This window comes from Pelophylax lessonae (assembly GCF_965119305.1).
Source record: "Pelophylax lessonae genome assembly, chromosome: 2".
Taxonomy (NCBI): Eukaryota; Metazoa; Chordata; class Amphibia; order Anura; family Ranidae; genus Pelophylax; species Pelophylax lessonae.
The window spans coordinates 541,625,385-541,645,715 of record NC_138769.1 but is presented as its reverse complement, the minus strand read 5'-3'; the positions used below and the strand labels follow the sequence as shown (position 1 = coordinate 541,645,715).

General features: G+C 43.2%; 1 protein-coding gene across 1 annotated transcript in view; it reads left to right on the top strand.

Annotated features, from left to right (window-relative positions):
* Positions 1 to 3,197: 3,197 nt before the first annotated feature.
* EPSTI1 (epithelial stromal interaction 1) overlaps positions 3,198 to 20,331 on the top strand; it is a gene marked incomplete at its 3' end in the record, with an annotated part of 197,043 nt that continues 179,909 nt past the window's right edge. The window contains exon 1 of the mRNA XM_082248135.1: positions 3,198 to 3,458. Coding sequence (XP_082104261.1) covers positions 3,202 to 3,458 — 257 coding nt within the window. The 5' untranslated portion in view covers positions 3,198 to 3,201. The remainder of the gene's footprint in view (positions 3,459 to 20,331) is intronic.

Below are 20,331 nucleotides of genomic sequence, written 5' to 3'. Positions count from 1 at the left end.
TTCGGAGAAGGAAATTCATACATGTTGTGCTAGGTTTTCAGTAAAAGTTAGTTCAACTATCTTGAGCCTGGTCTAAAGTTTTTCATAGGGATGCATGTTGGGTCTTGGCGTATTCCTAAAGAACCTGGGTCTGTAATAGCACTATGGGGTATGTGTAACACCACTACAAAAGGTCAACCTACAAGGCTTAGAAGAGGAGGTAGTTACCATGGGTAACTGAGAGGAAGAACAGCTGCAGCAACCAGTCATTGGTGTGGTACCTGGTTAGGTAACAGGTCCTCTGGGAGCAAGGTGGTCGGTGCTCTGCCTTCCTCCCTAGCTGCCTGTGTCCTCTGGTCACAAGAAGCAGACCAGCATTACAGAGGTATAACACCTGATCACTAGGTACGGGAAGGAGAGTGTTAACTTAGGACTCGGAGGTACACTTGTCTAGTAGAGGGGACATGGGCTTTGCATGTCCCTCAGAATGCAAACATACATCAGTCACAAATGTGTCATGGGACAATACATCTTATGGAGGAACTCCGTACAGTATTACTGCACCCAAGTGGAGGAACTAGCTTAATGTTTGATTCTTTACATGACTGCAGCCTCCACCTGGTCCCGGGCATTGGTGAGCACACCTTCAGATGAGGTGTTACCCCACATGCACAGGCGCAGTTAGACCCCACCCACAAACAAGCCTGTGTGAACAACTGCTGTCACCTCAACAATTTCCACCAGAAACAAGGAACATTAAACAGAAATGAAAAATAAAAAATTAAACAGAAATGAAAAATGAAAACAAAAACAGAAACATTAAAGCAGTTAGATAGTTGGGTTACCACCCATCCTAGGACATACTGTATACATTTCATTCGATCTCCCAACTAGTCAGCGCTATCATTTGCATGCAATACTATGTATGGTGTTGCTCTCCCAGCATGCAGGTCTCTCTGCAAGCTTCCATAATAAATACATCTACTTTTCAATTTAGCTTTAGCAGTTAAAATGTTACTGAAACCCATGAATTTGGGTTTCCCCACCAGGGGGATTCCTTATCCGCTTTGTGTGGATGGAGGAATCTGTCAGTTTTATTTTCAATGTATGACCAGCTCCTTAAGAAGAAAATATATCATTAAAAGTTTAAAATCTGTACTTTAACCACTTGCTGACCAGCCACCGTAGTTTTACGGTGGCAGGTCGGCTCTGTCCTCGTGAAACAACGTACATGTATGTCGCTTCGCAGGACCGCTAGTGGGGGTGCGCACGCACCGACTGGCCACAGGGGGAGCCAATCAGCGAGTCCGGCGGCCACGATTGCCGCTGGGCACCCGCGATCGCTCCCCGTGGAGACAGAATGGTTGTTTGCTGTTGTAAAAACAGCAGACCACTGTTCTGTCAGTAATGAACACAGGGATCCTGTGTTCCTCTTATTTATGAACACAGGTCTCTGTGTTCATTCAGCAAGCCCATCCTCCACAGAGTTAGAAAGTACCCCCTAGGGCCGTCATGGTGAACCTTGGCACCCCAGATGTTTTGGAACTACATTTCCCATGATGCTCAACTACACTGCAGAGTGCACGAGCATGATGGGAAATGTAGTTCCAAAACATCTGGGGTGCCAAGGTTCGCCATCTATGCCCTAGTGACACATTTAACCCTTTGATCACCCCTGATGTTAACCCCTTCCCTGCCAGTGTCATTAGTACATTAACAGTGCATATTTTTAGATCTAATTACTGTAGTAATGTCCGTGGTCCCCCTAAAAATGTCACAAAAGGCGTATTGCGATCCGCTCCGGCACTTTTTTTTTTTTTTCACGGACACGGAGGACACTTGTGTCATCCGCTCCGCATGTCCGCATATCATCCCATCCGTTTGCGGATGATATACGGACATAATGTATGTCTATGGGATTGCGGATGTCAGCGGATGACACCGCTGACATCCGATTTTGCATCCGTTCCGTTTTTTAAACGGAAGAAAAATAGGGTTCCGTTCCGTTCCAAAAAACGGAACAGAACTGAAAGGATGAAAATCGGATGTCAGCGGATGGTCATCCGCTGACATCCGCAATCCCATTGACGAGCATTATGTCCGTATATCACCCGAAAACGGATGGGGTGATTTATGGACATACGGCACGTCCGTGAGCCCTTAGGTGTCCGATTTGTCCGTTGCAATGTCACAGTCCGGCTAAAAATCGCTGTTTGCCGTTATTACTAGTAAATAAAAAAAAGGAAATACAAATTACATAAATCTTTCACCTAGTTTGTAGATGCGATAAATTTTGCGCAAACCAATCAATATACACCTACTGGGATTTTTTTTTTTTTTACCAAAAATATGTAGAATACATATTAGGGCTCTTTCACACGGTCCGCCTCCGCAGGCGGATCCGTGTTGCTCAGCGGGGATCGATCCGCGATCCCCGCTGAGCCGGGCGGATGACAGCTCCGTCTCCGCTTGCAGAGCGGAGAGGGAGGTGTCTCAGCACCCGCTGCCCTCTATGGGGGATCGGAGGAGAGCGGACCGCTTGTCCGCTCTCATCAGATCCGCTCCGCTCCGATTACTGAACGGATGGAAAAATAGGGTTTCCATCCGTCCAGATTTCAGCACAGGATCGGATGCGGATGGCAGCGGGTGTCAGCGGAGGTGACCTCCGCTGACACCCGCTGCCCCATAGAGCTGCATGGAGGATCCGATCAGATCCGCCTAAAAAACTGACAGGCGGATCTGATCGGACCGCCCATGTGAAAGAGCCCTTAGACTAAAATTTTGAAAAAATTAGATTTTTTTATTTTTTTTTTATTGGGAATGTTATATAACAAAAAGTAAAATATACGTATTTTTTATTTGTTTTCAGAATTGTCGCTCTTTTGTGTTTTTAGCGCAAAAAAAAATCGCAGAGGTGATCAAATACCACCAAAAGAAAGCTCTATTTGTGGGAAAAAAGGGCATACATTTTATTTGGGTACAGCGTCGCACGACCACGCAATTGTCAGTTAAAGTAACGCAGTGCCGTATTGCAAAAAATGGCCTGGTCATTAGGGGTTAAATCCTTCCGGACCAGAAGTGGTTAAGGAAGCAAGTATTGTAAGATGTTTCATTGGTCTGATGTTCTGAAAAGTACCTTATTTCCTCCTTTTACCCTCCCCTCCCTGAGGCATGCTGCAGTACCATCCCCCTGTTTGTAGAATAAAGTTCAGGAGGTGTGGTATGACAGTTGCACATAATTTCTGTAGAGGCAAGCAGCACACACCGCTTAGTAAAATGAATGGACAAAACTCTGGATATGGAACAGGTTCACACAGACAAAGTTTTCAGTCTGGATCTCAGAGTAGGTATCCCTATGGAAGGGATTTCAGCACTGGAAGAATGGAAGATCAGCAGGATCAGCCCCAGGACTCAGACGAAACACAGTTCAATGATCCTACACAGGAACCGACTCCACAGATATCCCAGGAACCCCAGTAGTAAGTTACACTTTTATATATATATATATATATATATATATATATATATATATATATATATATATATATATATATACTATATATATTAATGTCAATTCACAATTATAATCTGTGTACAATATAAGAAAATGTTTTAAATAAAATGTTAAGCAGTTATGTATTCATACATATATTGACATATTGACATATGTTATTAAAATGTAAAAAATATTTCTGTTTATTATTTTATTATGTAGCATTTGAGAGGAAGAAAACCTTAATTCTTTCTTATTTTGGAAGACGCTTCAACGGTGACTGTATCAAGCTAAAAAAAAGTACAGTAGTTCCCCTTAGTTTCGTTTCTCTGATTCATCTGCAGTTTCACTTTCATTTCTTTACCGTACAGACAGATTGTAGATCAGCTTAGTAAGGAACATTGCCATTGTCTTTTGTCTCTGTAATGGTGGCCATGTATGCTTGAATAAACAATTGATTTATTTTCCAATCGATCTCTTCCAATAGGAATAACCCGGTTTATAGTCGACAACCAATGTGATCAGCATGCCACCACACACAGGAAATGAATGTCAATCGATAGCTAAAATCTGATCTTAACTTATGATCTTAGCCACTTCAGCTCCGGAGTTTTTTTTTTTTCCAGGGGTTTTACCCCCCTCAATGACAAGCCCATTTTTTGCGATAGAGCACTGTGTTGCTTTAACTAGCACGGTCGTGCGAAGCTGTACTCAAATAAAATTGATGTCTATTTTTTCCACATATAGAGCTTTCTTTTGGTGGTATTTGATTACCTCTGCAGTTTTTATTTTTTGCGCTATAAAGAAAAAAAGAACCACAATTTTGAGAAGAAAAAAAAATATTTTTTACTTTTTGCATAGCCTATAAAACATTCCCAATAAAAAAAAAAATTAAAAATCTAAATTTTTCATCAATTTAGGCCAATATGGATTTTGCTACATATTTTTGGTAAAAATAAAAATCCTAATAAGCATATATTGATTGGTTTGCTCAAAAGGTATAGCGTTTACAAACTATGGCGGGGGTGTCAAACTCAATTTAATCGCGGGCCGCATCAGTATTATGATTGCCCTCAAAAGGGCCGGTTGTATCTGTAAGACTAGATGTCAAGAGCATCCCCTACCCTTACATAAGACGTCAAGAGCCTCTCCACCATCAAAAGTTGAGTCTCCCACCCTGCCTTACATCACAGTGCACCTCCCTTAGCTTGTGGTACTGCTGGGAAGAAGCTAGAGGCATTGCTGGAAAGCAGAAAGTTTAAGGTCTGGAGGAGGACTGGAGCTCTCCTGTAGCTACAGGAGAGGTGCGAGGGCCACATAAAATGGCCTGGAGGGCCGGATTCGGCCCGCGGGCCTTGTGTTTGACACCTGTGAATTATGGGATACATTTATGGACTTTTTGTTTTTTTTATATTGTTTTTACTAGTGATGACGGCAATCATCGATTTTTAGCGGGAGTGTGACATTGCGGTGGACAAATCTGGCACTAAGTGACACTTTTTGGGAACTAGCGACACCAATACAGGGATCAGTGCTAAAAATAGGCACTGTTACTGTATAAATCACACTGGCAGGGAAGAGGTTAACACTAGGTGATCAAGGCAGGGCTTCTGTTAGAAATCACGGGGCCCGTACAGACTACCTGACAGGGCTCCCTCAAGAAAATATTAAAGATATATTTAGCTAAAATTACAACAAAATCACTATTAGCAGACACAAATATAACATAACTTGCATAATTCCTGCTAAATCTAAAAATAAACTATGTTAAATAAAAAAGAAGATGAGATGAGAAAAAATATACAGGCTGGGCAGTTGGAGCTCAGTGATCAGAGAGACAGAGAGAGAGAAACAAAGTTACAATTTACAAATAAACTCCTGAGGCCCACACAAGGGAGGGGGATTAGTGAGGGACGACTGTCTCTTTCTCAACGGATAAAAGCTGATAGCAGGGAGAGGGACAGATCAGATTCAGGTGCTGGAGGAAGATTTCTGTAATTGTTGTCCATCACTAAGCCCCCTCTCTGTGTGGGCCCCCCTGTGTGCTCGGCCTCCTACAAGAGGGCTGGTGGTCCCCCCTATCAGCGGCCCTGGGTCAAGGGGTTAAGTGTGCTCCTAGAGAGTGCTTCTTACTGTAGGGGGAATGGATTTGCTAGAGGAAAAAAGAGATCTGTGTTTCAGCTTATGGAGAAAGATATATAATAGATAGATACTCAGCAATATCCCTATATATATATAGTAGCGCAAACTTGTCAAGAAGCAAGTGCCAAAAAAATACTGTGCCCACTGCACAAAAGTCCGAAATGCAATAGATGTCACATAGGCAGCAGGAAAAAGTTCAGAAATGACTCAAACAGTCCATAATCCTTCACTCTATCTCCTGGGATGATAATGTACGAAGACGTGTTTCTCAAAAGGATCACCACCACCACCACCACCGTGCTCCAAGGGGGGAGGAGAATTGCCCACTCACCAGATGCTGTGGCCCAACCCACTTTCGTGTTTGAGCATTCAGGCTTATAATGATGGTCACTGGTCCAGAGTATCCACAACAGGAATCGCACCAGCGCAGTCAAAAAAAGCTCAGCAGCATATGGGGAGGAGAGAACATAATCCCAATAGCGTGATACCGTTTAAAAGGGTTTTATTAAATAAAAATAAAACATAAGGTAACACACTCACATGTCTTGTATGTCATCAAACGCAAAAAAACAGTCACGAATAGGGGAGGGATGCCCTTCGGGAGATGATGTCCAGGCTCCACGCCGTGGACGCCGCGCCTTCTGGGTAATCCGAACTCCTCTTACACAGCCTGGTTACACCGCCTGGTCACGCCCCGACGCGTTTCGTGATTTCCACTTCTTCCCCGGGAGCGTGACCACGGCGGCTTGGCGGTAACCTTAAATACCCATGCCCATCAACCCACAGGGCGGGGCCAGGGTTGACATCATCGGCCATTGGTGGTTGCTCAGGTGTGTCGACCAATCACAGACTAGATTTACAGGATCACTTCCTCTCAATTCACTAATCTCTATGGTACATTACCCTATAACCCGGAAGTAGGGTGGTGCCGAGGTTCACACCATCGGTTATTGGTGGATGCCTGTAGAATTCTGGCCAATAGCAGGCTAAGACAGCACAGTAACCCTCCATCTCGCCACTATTCACTACAATGGGCCGTCCTACGACCCGGAAGTATAGCACACAGGAAGTTAATTGCACCCTTATGCTGAAAGCAAAAAGACACCAACCACTCAACCACCAATTGACCGATAGTATCCATACAAAATCGCTAGTGTATATACATACTTAAAACGCTGTAAATTACATCACTTTCCATTGGTAGTGACGATCGTGTTCTGACCAATCATAGTGATTCAGCTTTACGCCCAATCAGCTAAAACTTCCTCCTTAATTAACATATGACCCGGAACAATAATAGCACGGATTCCCGGCCGGATGTAAGGTCTCCATGACCCGAAAGAATAATAACATAGAGTCCCGGCCGGATGTATGGGCTCCACCCACCAGGAAGACCAAGAAGTTATTTATGTGTACTCAGTACACTATGCACAACAGCGCCATCTACCAATGGAAGTGTACCAATGTAAGGAAAATTTGTATGGAAGTTTAATCCATATACCAAAAATATCATAATAATAAACAAAAACATGTCACACCAGAAAAAAGAACACGAATCTATTGGAAACTAATAGGCAAAACTAAATATATAAATAAGTAAAATCATTAAAATATTTAAAATAACCCTAAGCCCATAACCAACGCTAGACAGCATGAGTCACAAGCCTAGGGACATTTGTGTGTGCGGACACTTTGGGGGATCACGGTCCTCCCAACGCACATCATCCAAAGATGAAAGATCAAATAACAAAAAAGATCAAGTATAAAATAATATAATATAGAGTTGGAAACTAAAATCAATGATCACTAATAAAACAATTTAAATCCAACTCTATATTTAATCCTACAGGGCTCAAAGATTGGGTCTGGAATATCCATTTTGTTTCGCACTTTGATAATTCCCTAACCCAATTGGCACCCCTCCACGGGGGTGTCACCCGCTCGACACCCCAGAATTGTAAACAACTGGGGTCCCGTTGGTGATGTGAACGGAAATGGGCTGGGACACTGTGCTCTGTTTTGCCCTTAATAATATTGCTGATGTGCTCCCCAACTCTAATTGTCAAAGTGCGTTTAGTTCGTCCTATATAAATGATTTTGCAGGGACACATTAAAGCATACACCACATGCGTGGTATCACATGTGATGAAATGCCTAATGTCGAAACTCTTGTCAATTGCTGCAACATAAAAGGACTCACGTCTCCTCTGATTTTGGGGGGTATACGAACATGACTTGCATCTCCCACATTTGTGAAACCCTCGTCTACCCGGAAAGAAGGAAGTATCCGGGGGATTAAGGATCTTCTTCACCACCCTGTCCCCAAAGCTCGGGGCCCTACGGTAAATGAAGGATGGAACATCGGGCAACACAGGTCCCAATACTGCATCCATCTGCAAGATGTTCCAATGGGTTTTGAAGATGGCTTCTACTTTTTTGTGGTCCTCACAGTAATCAGACAAAAAACTCCATTGTTTATCGTCAGATCCATTTGTGGGTCTCGTCACGTTCTGCAAGCATGCAGCTCGAGGGATATCCAGAATATTTTCAATCTCTTTCTCAAGACATTGTTCGTCATATCCCTTTTGGATAAACCTCTCCTTAAGAACATTGGTTTGGGCAATATAGTCTTCTTCAAATGTACAGTTCCGTCGTACTCGCATGAACTGGCCACGCGGTATATTACGCAGCCAGTTCGGGTGATGTCCACTTTGAATAGACAGGTAACTGTTTCTATCTGTAGACTTGAAGAAGACAGACGTAGTTAGTCTGCCCGAACCCTTCTTTATATTTACGTCCAAGAAGTGGATATCCGTTAAACTCCAATTGAACTCGAGTTTGATGTTATTTGTATTAGTATTCAAATAGCTCATGAAGTTCAATAATGAGGACTCTGTGTCGTTCCATACAAAAATAATATCGTCTATGAATCGACGATAGAAAAGGAGTTCTGGTCTCTCCCTACAAAATACATGTTTGTCCTCCCACTCTGCCATAAAAAGGTTGGCGAGACTGGGAGCGAATTTCGCTCCCATTGCCACACCTTTCTTCTGGCTGTAGAAGGACTGATTATACCAGAAATAGTTATGCCCTAGACAAAAGTCCAGGGCATTCCGGATAAACAACTTCTGGTTATGTGGTAAATCATCCCTCTTACTCAGGGCCCAATTAAGGCCCAATTGAAGGCCCCCCTTGGAGCACGGTGGTGGTGGTGGTGATCCTTTTGAGAAACACGTCTTCGTACATTATCATCCCAGGAGATAGAGTGAAGGATTATGGACTGTTTGAGTCATTTCTGAACTTTTTCCTGCTGCCTATGTGACATCTATTGCATTTCGGACTTTTGTGCAGTGGGCACAGTATTTTTTTGGCACTTGCTTCTTGACAAGTTTGCGCTACTATATATATATATAGGGATATTGCTGAGTATCTATCTATTATATATCTTTCTCCATATGTTTTAGTTAAGTAGCTGCATAGCCAATTTATTTATTGGTGAGTGGTCCTCATTTGAAGCGCTTGGGATAGCTTATACCTTTATTTGGTTTTCGTTGGGCATTTAAGCTGTCATATTATATGTGTTTCAGCTTAGCTTAACGATCGGTGGGTCCTGGTGGCCACCGCGGCTGTTGGACCCTCTGATTGGCTTCTGCTGTGTCCAATCAGAGCGAGAGCGGTGTTCCAGCGGCACCTGCGCATCCCTGAAAACCTCTGCCCAAAATCACATAAGTCAGGTCCATAAATATTGGGACATCGACACAAGTCTAATCTTTTTGCCTCTATACACCACCACAACGGATTTGAAATGAAGCAAACAAGATGTAGTTTAACTGCAGACTTTCAGCTTTAATTTGAGGGTATTTACATCCAAATCAGGTGAAAGGTGTAGGAATTACAACAGTTTGTATATGTGCCTCCCACTTTTTAAGGGACCAAAAGTAATGGGACAATTAGCTGCTCAGCTGTTCCATGGCCAGGTGTGTGTTATTCCCTATGTAAAGTGTAATACCCTAAGCGCAGGTATACCCCCCCCCCTTTTTTTTTAATGTTATCCTATGTGTCCATACACACGTAGGCTGTTATCAGCAGTTTTTGTCAGGGGAGGTTTTCTGGCTGGAACAAAAACGAAAACTAGTGGGTTTTAAGGGGCGTTTTTCAGCTGTAAAAATGCTCTAACGTCGATAAACGCAGATAAATGCTGGTGTTTTTTGACCTTTTATTTACATTGCTTTTTTTAAGCATGGGTTCTGTTTCATTCTGTGTCGTTCATGGAACATAGCCTGGGTTCACACTGATGCATGCTGAACACTGCATGTGATTTGCACCAAAATGCATTACATTCCTGTGCACGTCACATGTGATGTCTGTGCGCTGCAGTGTTTAGCCATATATTTTGTATGGCTCAAATTGCATCACATTTGCACCAAAATGTGTTATGAACATTTTTTTCTCCACACCTAATCGCATAGCATGGGTGTGAACACCCATTCGATGCATTTCTGCCAAGCGCACTGCGTTTTGCAATCTGTTTCGGGGTCCCGTTCATGGAACATGAAGCCCTGTTGACATTGTGCCGATTTGGAATGCGATTTGTCACGTCAAATCGCATGTCAAATCGGAGCCTTATGGCGGCATCGGTTCACACTGAGGGCAAATTTGAAATCATTCGGCTGAATGCGCACAATTTCAAACTCGCATGTCAGTGCGACTTCAGGGACGATTTGACAGATATCTGTACAGGTTCATGCACAGATGCCTATTGAAATTGCCTTGAAGTCACCAAAAGTAGTGCAGAAACTACTTTTGGGAATCGGTGTGGTGCCCCAAAGTCAGGGTTGCACCAATTCAGACAGTAACGTTACCGGCAAAAGGCTCTGATTTGGCATGCGATTTGACATGTCAAATCACATGTCAAATTTGCCTGATGTGAACGGGGGGCTTAATGTTCCATGAGCAACACCCAGAAACAGATTGCCAAATGCAGTGAGCTTGACAGAATCGCATCGCATGGATGTTCACACCCATGCAATGCGATTTTGATGAGGGAAAAAAGGGTCCACATTTGCACCAAATGTTGTAGGACCCTTTTTTCCCTGCACCTAAATCTTATCGCATAGGTGTGAACACACATGCGATACAATTCTGTCAAGCATTGCATTGTGGAAAAGTCGGAGTTACTAAAATAGCAGAGGTGATTTTTAGCTAAAATTGCTAACGCCAAAAAAACACTGAAAATTGCCAATGCAAAAAAGCTAAAAGCGCTGCAAAACTCACTACAAAGCTACTGGCGTTTTTTATAACGTCCAGTGTGCATGAGGCTTAAAGCGGAGTTCCGGGCACAGAAATCATTTTTCAACAAACATACCCCCGGGACAGTCAGGGCTAGTACATTCCACAATGGCTAGCCTCTGATCTGTCCCGGTTCGCACTTACCTTTTAGAAGAAATACTCACTTATAAAATTTCATCCACAGCGTTTCCATCTCTCTTGTGGGCAGCTGAAGCCGGCGCGGTCCTCTTCGGCGTCTTCTTCCGCGTCTTCTTCTCCCAGAATGCGACTGCACCAGCCCCTCTCGTCACTTCTGGTGCGGCGCCGCATTCCTCCACAGCTTCTGGGCATGCCCAGAAGCTGTTTAGCAAGGGAATGCGGCGTCGCCCGGAAGTGACGAGCGGGGCCGGTGCTGTCGCATTGATTCCTGGGAGCGATGACGTTCAGCTCCCAGGAATCAGTGAAAGCCCGGAAGTGACGGCGGAGCCGCGGCACAGAGGGAGGAAGTGAAGACTAGGTGAGTATATTCGATCTTCAATTACAAGGTGAGTAAATAAAAAAAAAAAAAACCTAACTATCCAATTCCTTTTCAGGTGAAGGGGAACAAGCGGACGGGCACAAAAAAAAAATATCGATTTTGTGCCCGGAACTCCGCTTTAAGTGTCACTGATTGAGTACCAGAAAATTTTATCAGTAATTTCAATCATTTCCTATTGGTGTCATCATTTCAATCATTTGTGTCTGGTGAATTGCCACCATGACAAAAAAGAGGACATTCTTTCTAACAGAACTCTGCATCCAAGGACACCGCCAAGAACATACTACTACACAGGTGTACTCAGGGGGTCAGAATAGCTTACATTTGGAGAGAGTGCATTTGAGGCCCAATGTAGTAATATCGTAACCAGAGCCTCTATCAGAAATCATGGGACCCCATACAGTCTACCTAATGGGGCCCCCTTCGACCTTGCCCTCGATCACACTCCTGGCCCTGCCCCTGGTCCCTCCCTGATCCCATACCAAAACAAAATGCAGCTTTGTCTTCAAGTGAAATATAATAATATAGAATAAGCATACACATATCAATGTCACCAAATCTGAAAAATATTTCAGCCCAAAATTAGTATGAAGAGATTCCCTATATTGGGACTTACGAGTATGTATCACAAATCCATATGTAGCACCTTCTAGCGTGCTAGAGTAGGTAGTTTTAGGTTTTTGTTAGTGTAGGTAAAGTGTTTTGGCTTAGCTGGCAGCCAAGCCTGTGTTTTAATCTGGGTCGGATGAGTGATCCAGGGAGGGCATGTATGACTCATCAGGCAACATCTCTGGTACCTCCCCCTACTTCTGGAACTTACTGGAAACTTCCAGAAAAATGGGAGGGAGGTTAGGAGGAGCTGCCTGGAGTATTCATGAGGACCTGACCAATCCCCAAAAGATGGGTTGGCAGGGGACAGGCCCCCTGAAATACTCAGGGTCAGGCCAGCTGGGAAGGAGAGTTCGGGTGGAGGTTGGAGCTGGAGTGCTAGGAGACTGTCGGTGGGCCCTTGAGGGTAACCCCCTAATCTGGGGGACTGACCTCAGGCCTCGGAGCTTGAGCACAGGGGGGATTGGCTTCAAATCATGGAATGGCCAGCACAGTCTCCAGTTTTAAACCCTACTGAGCTTTTGGAATAAACTGGACAAAAAAGTAAAAGCAAAGCAACCTACAAGTGCAACACATTTGTGGCAACAGTGTTGGGACGAATTTTCATACATAGTTTCCGTTTCTATTGTTGAAAGATTGCCATGAGTATGTCTGGCTGTTATATTTGCAAAAGGTGGCTACTTTGGAAATTCAGATTACATTTTGTTAAAGAAAACTATTTGGCGACCACTCACAGTACATTTACTGCAGGCGGCCGCCACTGGCTGGCTGGATAATGTACTTGTACGTCATCCAGCCTGTCTCGGGTTAGGGGTGCACAGCATGCCCTGACCACTGTGCCCATTGGACACAGCAGATTATGGATCCTGATATTAAGAGCCGGTTCACATAGGCGCGACCCGACTTGCCGGGGCGACCTGTGAAGTCGCGGTGCGCAGCTCGCACCGCGACCTCGGAGCGGCATGCACAGACTTCATATCATTGAAGTCAATGCAGGCCGCTCCAGGTCGCCCCAAAGTAGCTCAGGACCCTTTTTCTAAGTCGGAGCGACTTGTGTCGCTCCTATTAGAACGGGCCCTGTGCTAATCTATGGCAGGCGACCCGCGACGACTTGTCTGGCGACCAGGTCACCTGACAAGTCGCCCCAGTGTGAACCGGCTATTAGGCAATCACATGGTCACAATGTCAACAAAGCTGTTATGAATACATTTCATTCATAACAGCTGTGTTTCCTGCAGATTGACCCCACAGCTATCACATAGTACCTGGGCCAATCACAGCACTCTGTACCATGTGATTAGCTGTAGCCAATCACAGATCACTAGTAATCACAGCTGTCGTGAATGTAATGCCCCGTACACACGTCAGATAATTGGACGACTTATCGTTCGCATTTTGTTGCATGATACTAACATCGAATTCAACAATGCGTACAAACCGTATGATTTTTGTCGTACGATTCAGTAAAAGCTTCCTGGTTGCTTAGCTACGTATGGTACGAAACAAAAACAATGGCAGCCAGGCTTTTTCCGTGCTATTTTAGTGATCTGATTAGTTTCTGATCATGCGCGGTCTTTGTCGATCGATTTTTAGCGGACGCATAGTGTACTGATGAAACGATTGTCGTTCGCGGGGCTATCGTACGACAGAAGTTTTCCTGTTTGTCCCTTCGGACCAACTGTCGTGATCGGCTGTCGAAAGCTGTGTACTAACGATCAGATTATCGTGCGATCAGGTGGAAAGCGAGTTTTATTGTACGATTATCGGAACGTGTATACGGGGCATAACCCATTCATGACAGTTGAAAACATTGCTGTTACAATGATGATCATTGTAACAGCAATCAAAGTGAAAAAAAAACACTGATCACACTCAACTACTTTGATGAGATTATGTAAAAAAAAAAAAAATAGTAAAACAATTTAAAAAAATAAAATAAAATGTTAAAAAATGCTTAAAAAATTGAATAAAAAAAAATATATTATTATTATTATTGTTGTTTTTAACATAGTGTCACCAGTCAGTATCCCTGATCTCGGACAGTCCTTTGATGATGCTGTACTGCACTGGTAGTATGTTAAAAAAAATGTGAAAAAAATGAATTTCTACATTTTCCAAATAATTTGTCAGTATGTCAGTAGTGATCAATTTTCAAATCTATATACCAGTTTGTAAAGTTGCTATAACTTTAACTCAAAGCAATTAATATACACTTATTGGGATTTTTTTTTTTTACCAAAGACATGTAGCAGAATACATTTTAGCTTAAATTTATGAAGAAATTTGATGTTATTGGATATTTTTTTTATACCAGAAAGTAGAAAATATAATTTTTTTTAAAAAAATAGTTTTTATAGCAAAACATAAAAAAAACCTCAGTGGCGATCAAATACCACCAAAAGAAAGTGCTATTTGTGTAAAAAAAAATAAAAATACATTTCATTTGTATACATTGTTGCATGACAACGCAATAGCCAGTTAAAGAAGCACAGTTCTGAATAGCTCAAAATGGCCTGGTCATGAAGGGGGTAAAACCTTCTGGAGCTGAGGTGGTTAAACTGCATAAAATTTAAATGAAAAACTGGAAAAATGTTTTCTAAAAAAGTTTTAACTGGTAGTATAAATGTCTAGAAAATTGCTTTTTGAAAGAAAGTTGTTTTTTTGATTGTTGAAGTTTTTCTATGACTGTGAAAAATGGCTATGGCCAGTGTGTACGCTAACACTGTTTTGTACAGTGCATCCGGGAAGTATTCACATCGCTTCACTTTTTCCACATTTTGTTATGTTACAGCCCTTTTCCAAAATGTATTAACTCCATTATTTTCCTCAAAATGCTGAAAACAATACCCCATAATGACAACAACAAAGAAGTTTGTTTGAAATCTTTGCAGATGTGTTAAAAATAAAAAAATGACAAAAAAAAAAAATCACATGTACAAAGGTATCCACAGCAAATGACACTCAAAATTGAGCTCAAGTGCATCCTGTTTCCACTGATCATTCTTGAGATGTTTCTACAGCTTGATTGGAGTCCACCTGTGGTAAATTCAGTTGATTGGACATGATCTGGAAAGGCACACACCTGTCTATCGAGGCACAGGTCTGGGTAAGGGTACAGAAACATTTCTGCAGCATTAAAGGTCCCAATCATTCGTAAATGGAAGAAGTTTGGAACAACCAGGACACCCAGCCAAACTGAGCGTTCGGGGGAGAAGGGCCTTAGTCAGGGAGGTGTCCAACAACCCAATGGTCACTCCGACAGAGCTCCAGCGTTTGTCTGTGGAGACAGGGAATACCTTCCAGAAGAACAACCATCTCTGCAGCACTCCACCAAACAGACCTGTATGGTAGAGTGGCCAAACAGAAGCCACTCTAAAAAAAAAAAGGCACATGACAGCCCGCCTGGAGTTTGCCTAAAGGCATCTGTAGGACTCTCAGACCATGAGGAACAAAGTACTCTGGTCTGATGAAACAAAGATTGAACTCTTTGGCCTAACTGGCAAGTGTCATGTCTGGAGGAAACCAGGCACCGCTCATCACTTGGCCAATACCATCCCTAGAGTGAAGCATGGTGGTGGCAGAATCATGCTGTGGGGATGTTTTTCAGCAACAGGAACTGGGAGACTAGTCAGGATCGAGGGAAAAATGAATGCAACAATGTAAAGAGACATCCTTTATGAAAACCTGCTCCAGAGTGCTCTGGACCTCAGACCGGAACAAAGGTTCATCTTCCAACAGGACAATGACCCGAAGCACATAGCCAAGATTACAAAGGAGTGGCTAGGGGACATCTCTGTCAATGTCCTTGAGTGGCCCAGCCACAGCCCAGACTTGAACAAGATTAAACATCTCTGGAAAGATTTGAAAATGGCTGTGCACCAACGATCCCCATCCAAACTGATGGAGCTTGAGAGGTCCCACAAAGAAGAATGTGAGAAACTGCCCAAAAATAGGTGTGCCAAGCTTGTAGAATCATACTCAAAAAGACGAGGTTGTAATTGGTGCCAAAGGTGCTTTAACAAAATATTGAGCAAAGGCTGTAATTTTTTTCTTTTTAATAAATATGCAAGGATTTCAAACAAACTTCTTTCACATTAACATCATGGGGTATCGTTTGTAGAATTTTGAGGAAAATAATGAATTTAATCCATTTTGAATTAAGGCTGTAAAATAACAAAATGTGGAAGTGCTGTGAATACTTTCCAGATGCACTGTATCTGATCTGTATATGCTAACATGGTCATGGGTATACATTGTAGTCTCTCCATTGTAGTCAAAGTTCATACAGATAAGTTTTCCCACACAGGAGGTTCTCACCATCACTGCAAAGCCTTAACATTCAGCCTCCTGGCTTTCTTGTGCCAGCTTTACTGCTCCATCACTGCAAAGACATAACATTTAGCCTCCTGGCTCTCTTGTGCCAGCTCTATTGCTCCGAGTACCTCTTCCTGACCATCAAACATCTTTTGGTCTTCCTGACCATCAAACACATCCCAGTTTATGCGCACACACTGTATATTAGCTCTGCGCCTTTCCTCAAAGCTCTTTAGCCCTCCTGGACTCTCTCTTAGGCTTCCTTGCTGCTTCTGTTCCACGTGGACTTTCTCTCTTGTCCCTCCTGGACTTAGATGCCCAGGAGCATTTCACACAGCTCTCATCACACACACTGACCTCCCTCAGGGGGGTGGGGCCATGAAAACTATCTCTGGCTCTAAAATGAAGCTAACACACACCTGAGCCATTAGTGTGCCTGCTTCTCCTGAAATCTGGCATAAACCACCATTTTACAGAGTAGCACGAGGTGACTCTGCTACATATCCCCCCCCCACGTTGTTTTGAACCGGAGGAAGGAACATATAAACCTGTCACTATGGATGGAACACCTCTGTGCCAGCCATTAGCTGCGTAGGCCCAACTCTTTTTCTGGGTATGTTTCCCAAGCACTTCACCTTGGCACCTCTGTGCCGACTTTCAGCAACAGGAGTCCTAACCTGTCCAACTTTCTTTCTAAAGGGGCACTCCACTCACATCTTTTTCCGGGTGTGCTTTCACAAGCACTTCTTCCTGAACTTTGGGCTCCCATTAATCAATTTACTATACCTTCTACCTTCTGGCCTCTGGATCCTACATTTTTTTTTACCTCCCCCAGACCTACTCTCCCAAGACTGTAGGAGGCCTACCGCAATGGCACCTGTGTGGTTACTCTTGGCAACCAAACTATCTAGGATTGACACTCCATTGTACAGGTTATCCTCAGTAGCAATATTCCCCCATGAATTACATGCATCATTATCATCATCCGCATCACCTGGAACTCTTATCCCATTGTTTGCTAGGTCAATGTCTGTAGAGGGACCATATACAGGCCAGTGGTTACTCCCTATGGGACCTTCCCAAGGTTTCACATTGCCCCCTGTTGTCCACTCTCACTGAGAACAATGAGACCACTTTCCACACAAGTAAGCAACATTGCAATAACATCGCCTGTACCACCTGTCTCCACTAATTGGTACTACGCAGTACCAGACTGCCCATCTGTAGTGTACAGTGAAAGGGTTTTCACCAATTCCAACATTTCCCATAACATTTCAGTTATTTCTAAACATCCCACATCTAAACATAGAACTTTAGAGGCTCTTTCCTCACTAGTGACATGGAGGGGCTAATTTGCTAAGGCTCGAGAGGCTGGGACACTTGAAGAGACCTCCACCTCAGAGGCAACTGACACACCTTGCAACAGCCAACGCACCCAAGACTAATGTCGGCTCTGCAGCTTCTCCATTTCTCTATTACCTTCAGAAATTTCTTTCCACAACACTAATACCCTTATGGCAAGAATATCCCAGTCTACCCTGTCTGTCCACTCACCAGCACTCCATAGCACTGCTCCATCTACCGGTATCTTACTAGTAAAAAATAAATAAATCTGCCTACATGCAGACGCAACAAGGATTGAGAATAAATATCTGCTAAGTTCAGAGAAATCAGATTACTAAAACAGGTGTCTCTATTGAATGATTTCCTTTCCACTCCTGTTTTGGTGATAACTATGACATTTTAGATTTCCCATCACATTCTGCTTCAGTGACAACGACCATTAAGACTGATAGGAAGGATGAATTTTACCCAAAGGGTCACATAGACAACAGTAAAAACTTGACAGGGTTCTAACTATTCCATACTCTAGCCAAAACAAAACAAAACAAAAAATAAGAAGTGACTATAGATACACTTTAATGATGTATATAACATTCTCATAAGAAAGGTTAGCCAACCTTGTCATTTTGATTTGTTTGCCAGGGATGCCTGTGAATAATTTACCTAGGGGGCACGATTGCACATAGGGATACAGTACCACAGGTATCTAAATACATGGTGGACAGGCAGTCTCCCTAGAATTGTGGGAGTCATCAGAAAATTCTCAATGGAGCAATAAAATTAAAGAATATTTTCAAGTATATATAATATTAGAAGGTACTTAAAAAGAGAATTCAGATTGATATCTCTACTTTAAAGTGCTACTAAACCCAGGACCCACATTCACTATATCTGGTCTCCCACAGTACACATAACATGTAAATGCAATCATTTTACTAAATATAAACAGTACATAGCAGCCTTGTGACGTGTATCAGTTCCTTGGGAAGGTTGTAGGAGTTTTGATTTTGCACTGAGCTGTCTTATTAGGCTGCAGGGCTTCTAATCCTCTGGACATGTCTAGACAGTGCTGATTGGTCCTGTGCTGATCACATGCACTCTCCCAAGAAAAAAAAAACCCTCTCTAGTAATACACACCAAACTGAGCATGTGCAGCTTGACTACAAAGGCTTTGTCTTATCCAGACTTGTCCAGGGGGACAGTGCAGGGAGGGAAGGATCTGTGCATACAGGATCAAGCATCCTTTTTACACAATGCGGAGGATTAACCCCTTAGGTTCCATAGTGAGTATAAAAAGCATACTTTACTGCATACACACTGATTTTACTGTTGTGGGTTTAGTAACACTTTAAGCTCTAAACTACTATTTTACATTTTATTAAGGGCTTATTATACTCTTCAGCCACCACCATAAGATCGTCCAATACATCTTAAAGCAAATCTGAGCTTGTAATATATTAAATGATAACAAACTTTCTTCAAAGTGATAGTATGAAATCAATCTACAGAAATAACTAAATAATTAATTTTTTTGTAGTACTTAATACCCAAAATAAAATTAAGTAGTATATATATATATATATATATATATATATATATATATATATATTTTTTTTTTTTTTTTGGTACAATGGGTGACCAAGGCCCCTAACTTGCCATATCTAAAGAAAAACTAATTTTCTCTTACGTCCTCCGACAGTCGCCGCCTCTTCATATTCGTCACTAATGGGGTTATTGACCTTTGCTCCGTAGGAGTAGCTAGGCAACAGAATATATTAATATCAAAGCTTTTAGCATATCCCACCCCCAGGGGGTGGTCCCCTCAGTCAATACCTCCCTGCTTCCTGCACACCAACTCAGTTTCATATGCCTAGCTCAGGAGTATGCAGGCTGTTCCTGTGCTGGGGCTCTTAGTCTCAGCCACTTTTCTCTTTTTTGATTTTATTTGAAGTTTTTTCTCTTTCTTTTACTTAGCTGTTTATTTTCAGCGTTAGTTAGTTCTTCTGATGAAGATGATCGTGCGGCGCTGGGTCTCAGTCTGGCCACCCTGGATCCCAGGGCTCAGGGCCAGGGGCTTCCCAGCCTGCCATCGAGCGTTCAGCTTAGGTTTTGCCCTGGCACATTGAACGACCCATCCCTGTTCGCTGCAGGGATGCTATCGGTGAGGTGGCTACCTCACTGGACGCCATTGCGGTTTCGCACCGCAACTCCACTGCGTCATGCTTGCGACACTCCCTGTCCTCAGTACTGCGGTTTGGTCGCTGGAGCAGGCTCCCCATGCCATCCGGACTGGTAAGTGTAACTCTATGTGGGGACCTGTCTGTTGGGTGTCAGTCTGGGACTGTGTGACCCTGCATGTCTGTGTGGCTGCTGTGCTCCCTGTCAGCTCCTGTGTGCACTTGCTGCCTGTGTGTGGGCTGTGAGGGGGGGGGCTATCCCGCTCTGCTGGGTGTCATATGAAGCAGTCAGATCTTCAGCATGCTGTGCGGCGATCGCTGCGGCGATCCACCATTTTTCTGGGGCAAATTTATGGTGGCAGGTCCTGTGAGGTACTGCACAGCGTTTTTGGCACCAAACGCCGCCATTTTGAGCGGCGATCGATCACCACATGTCAGCGCCATGTTCTATTTGCCCAGGGTTTTTT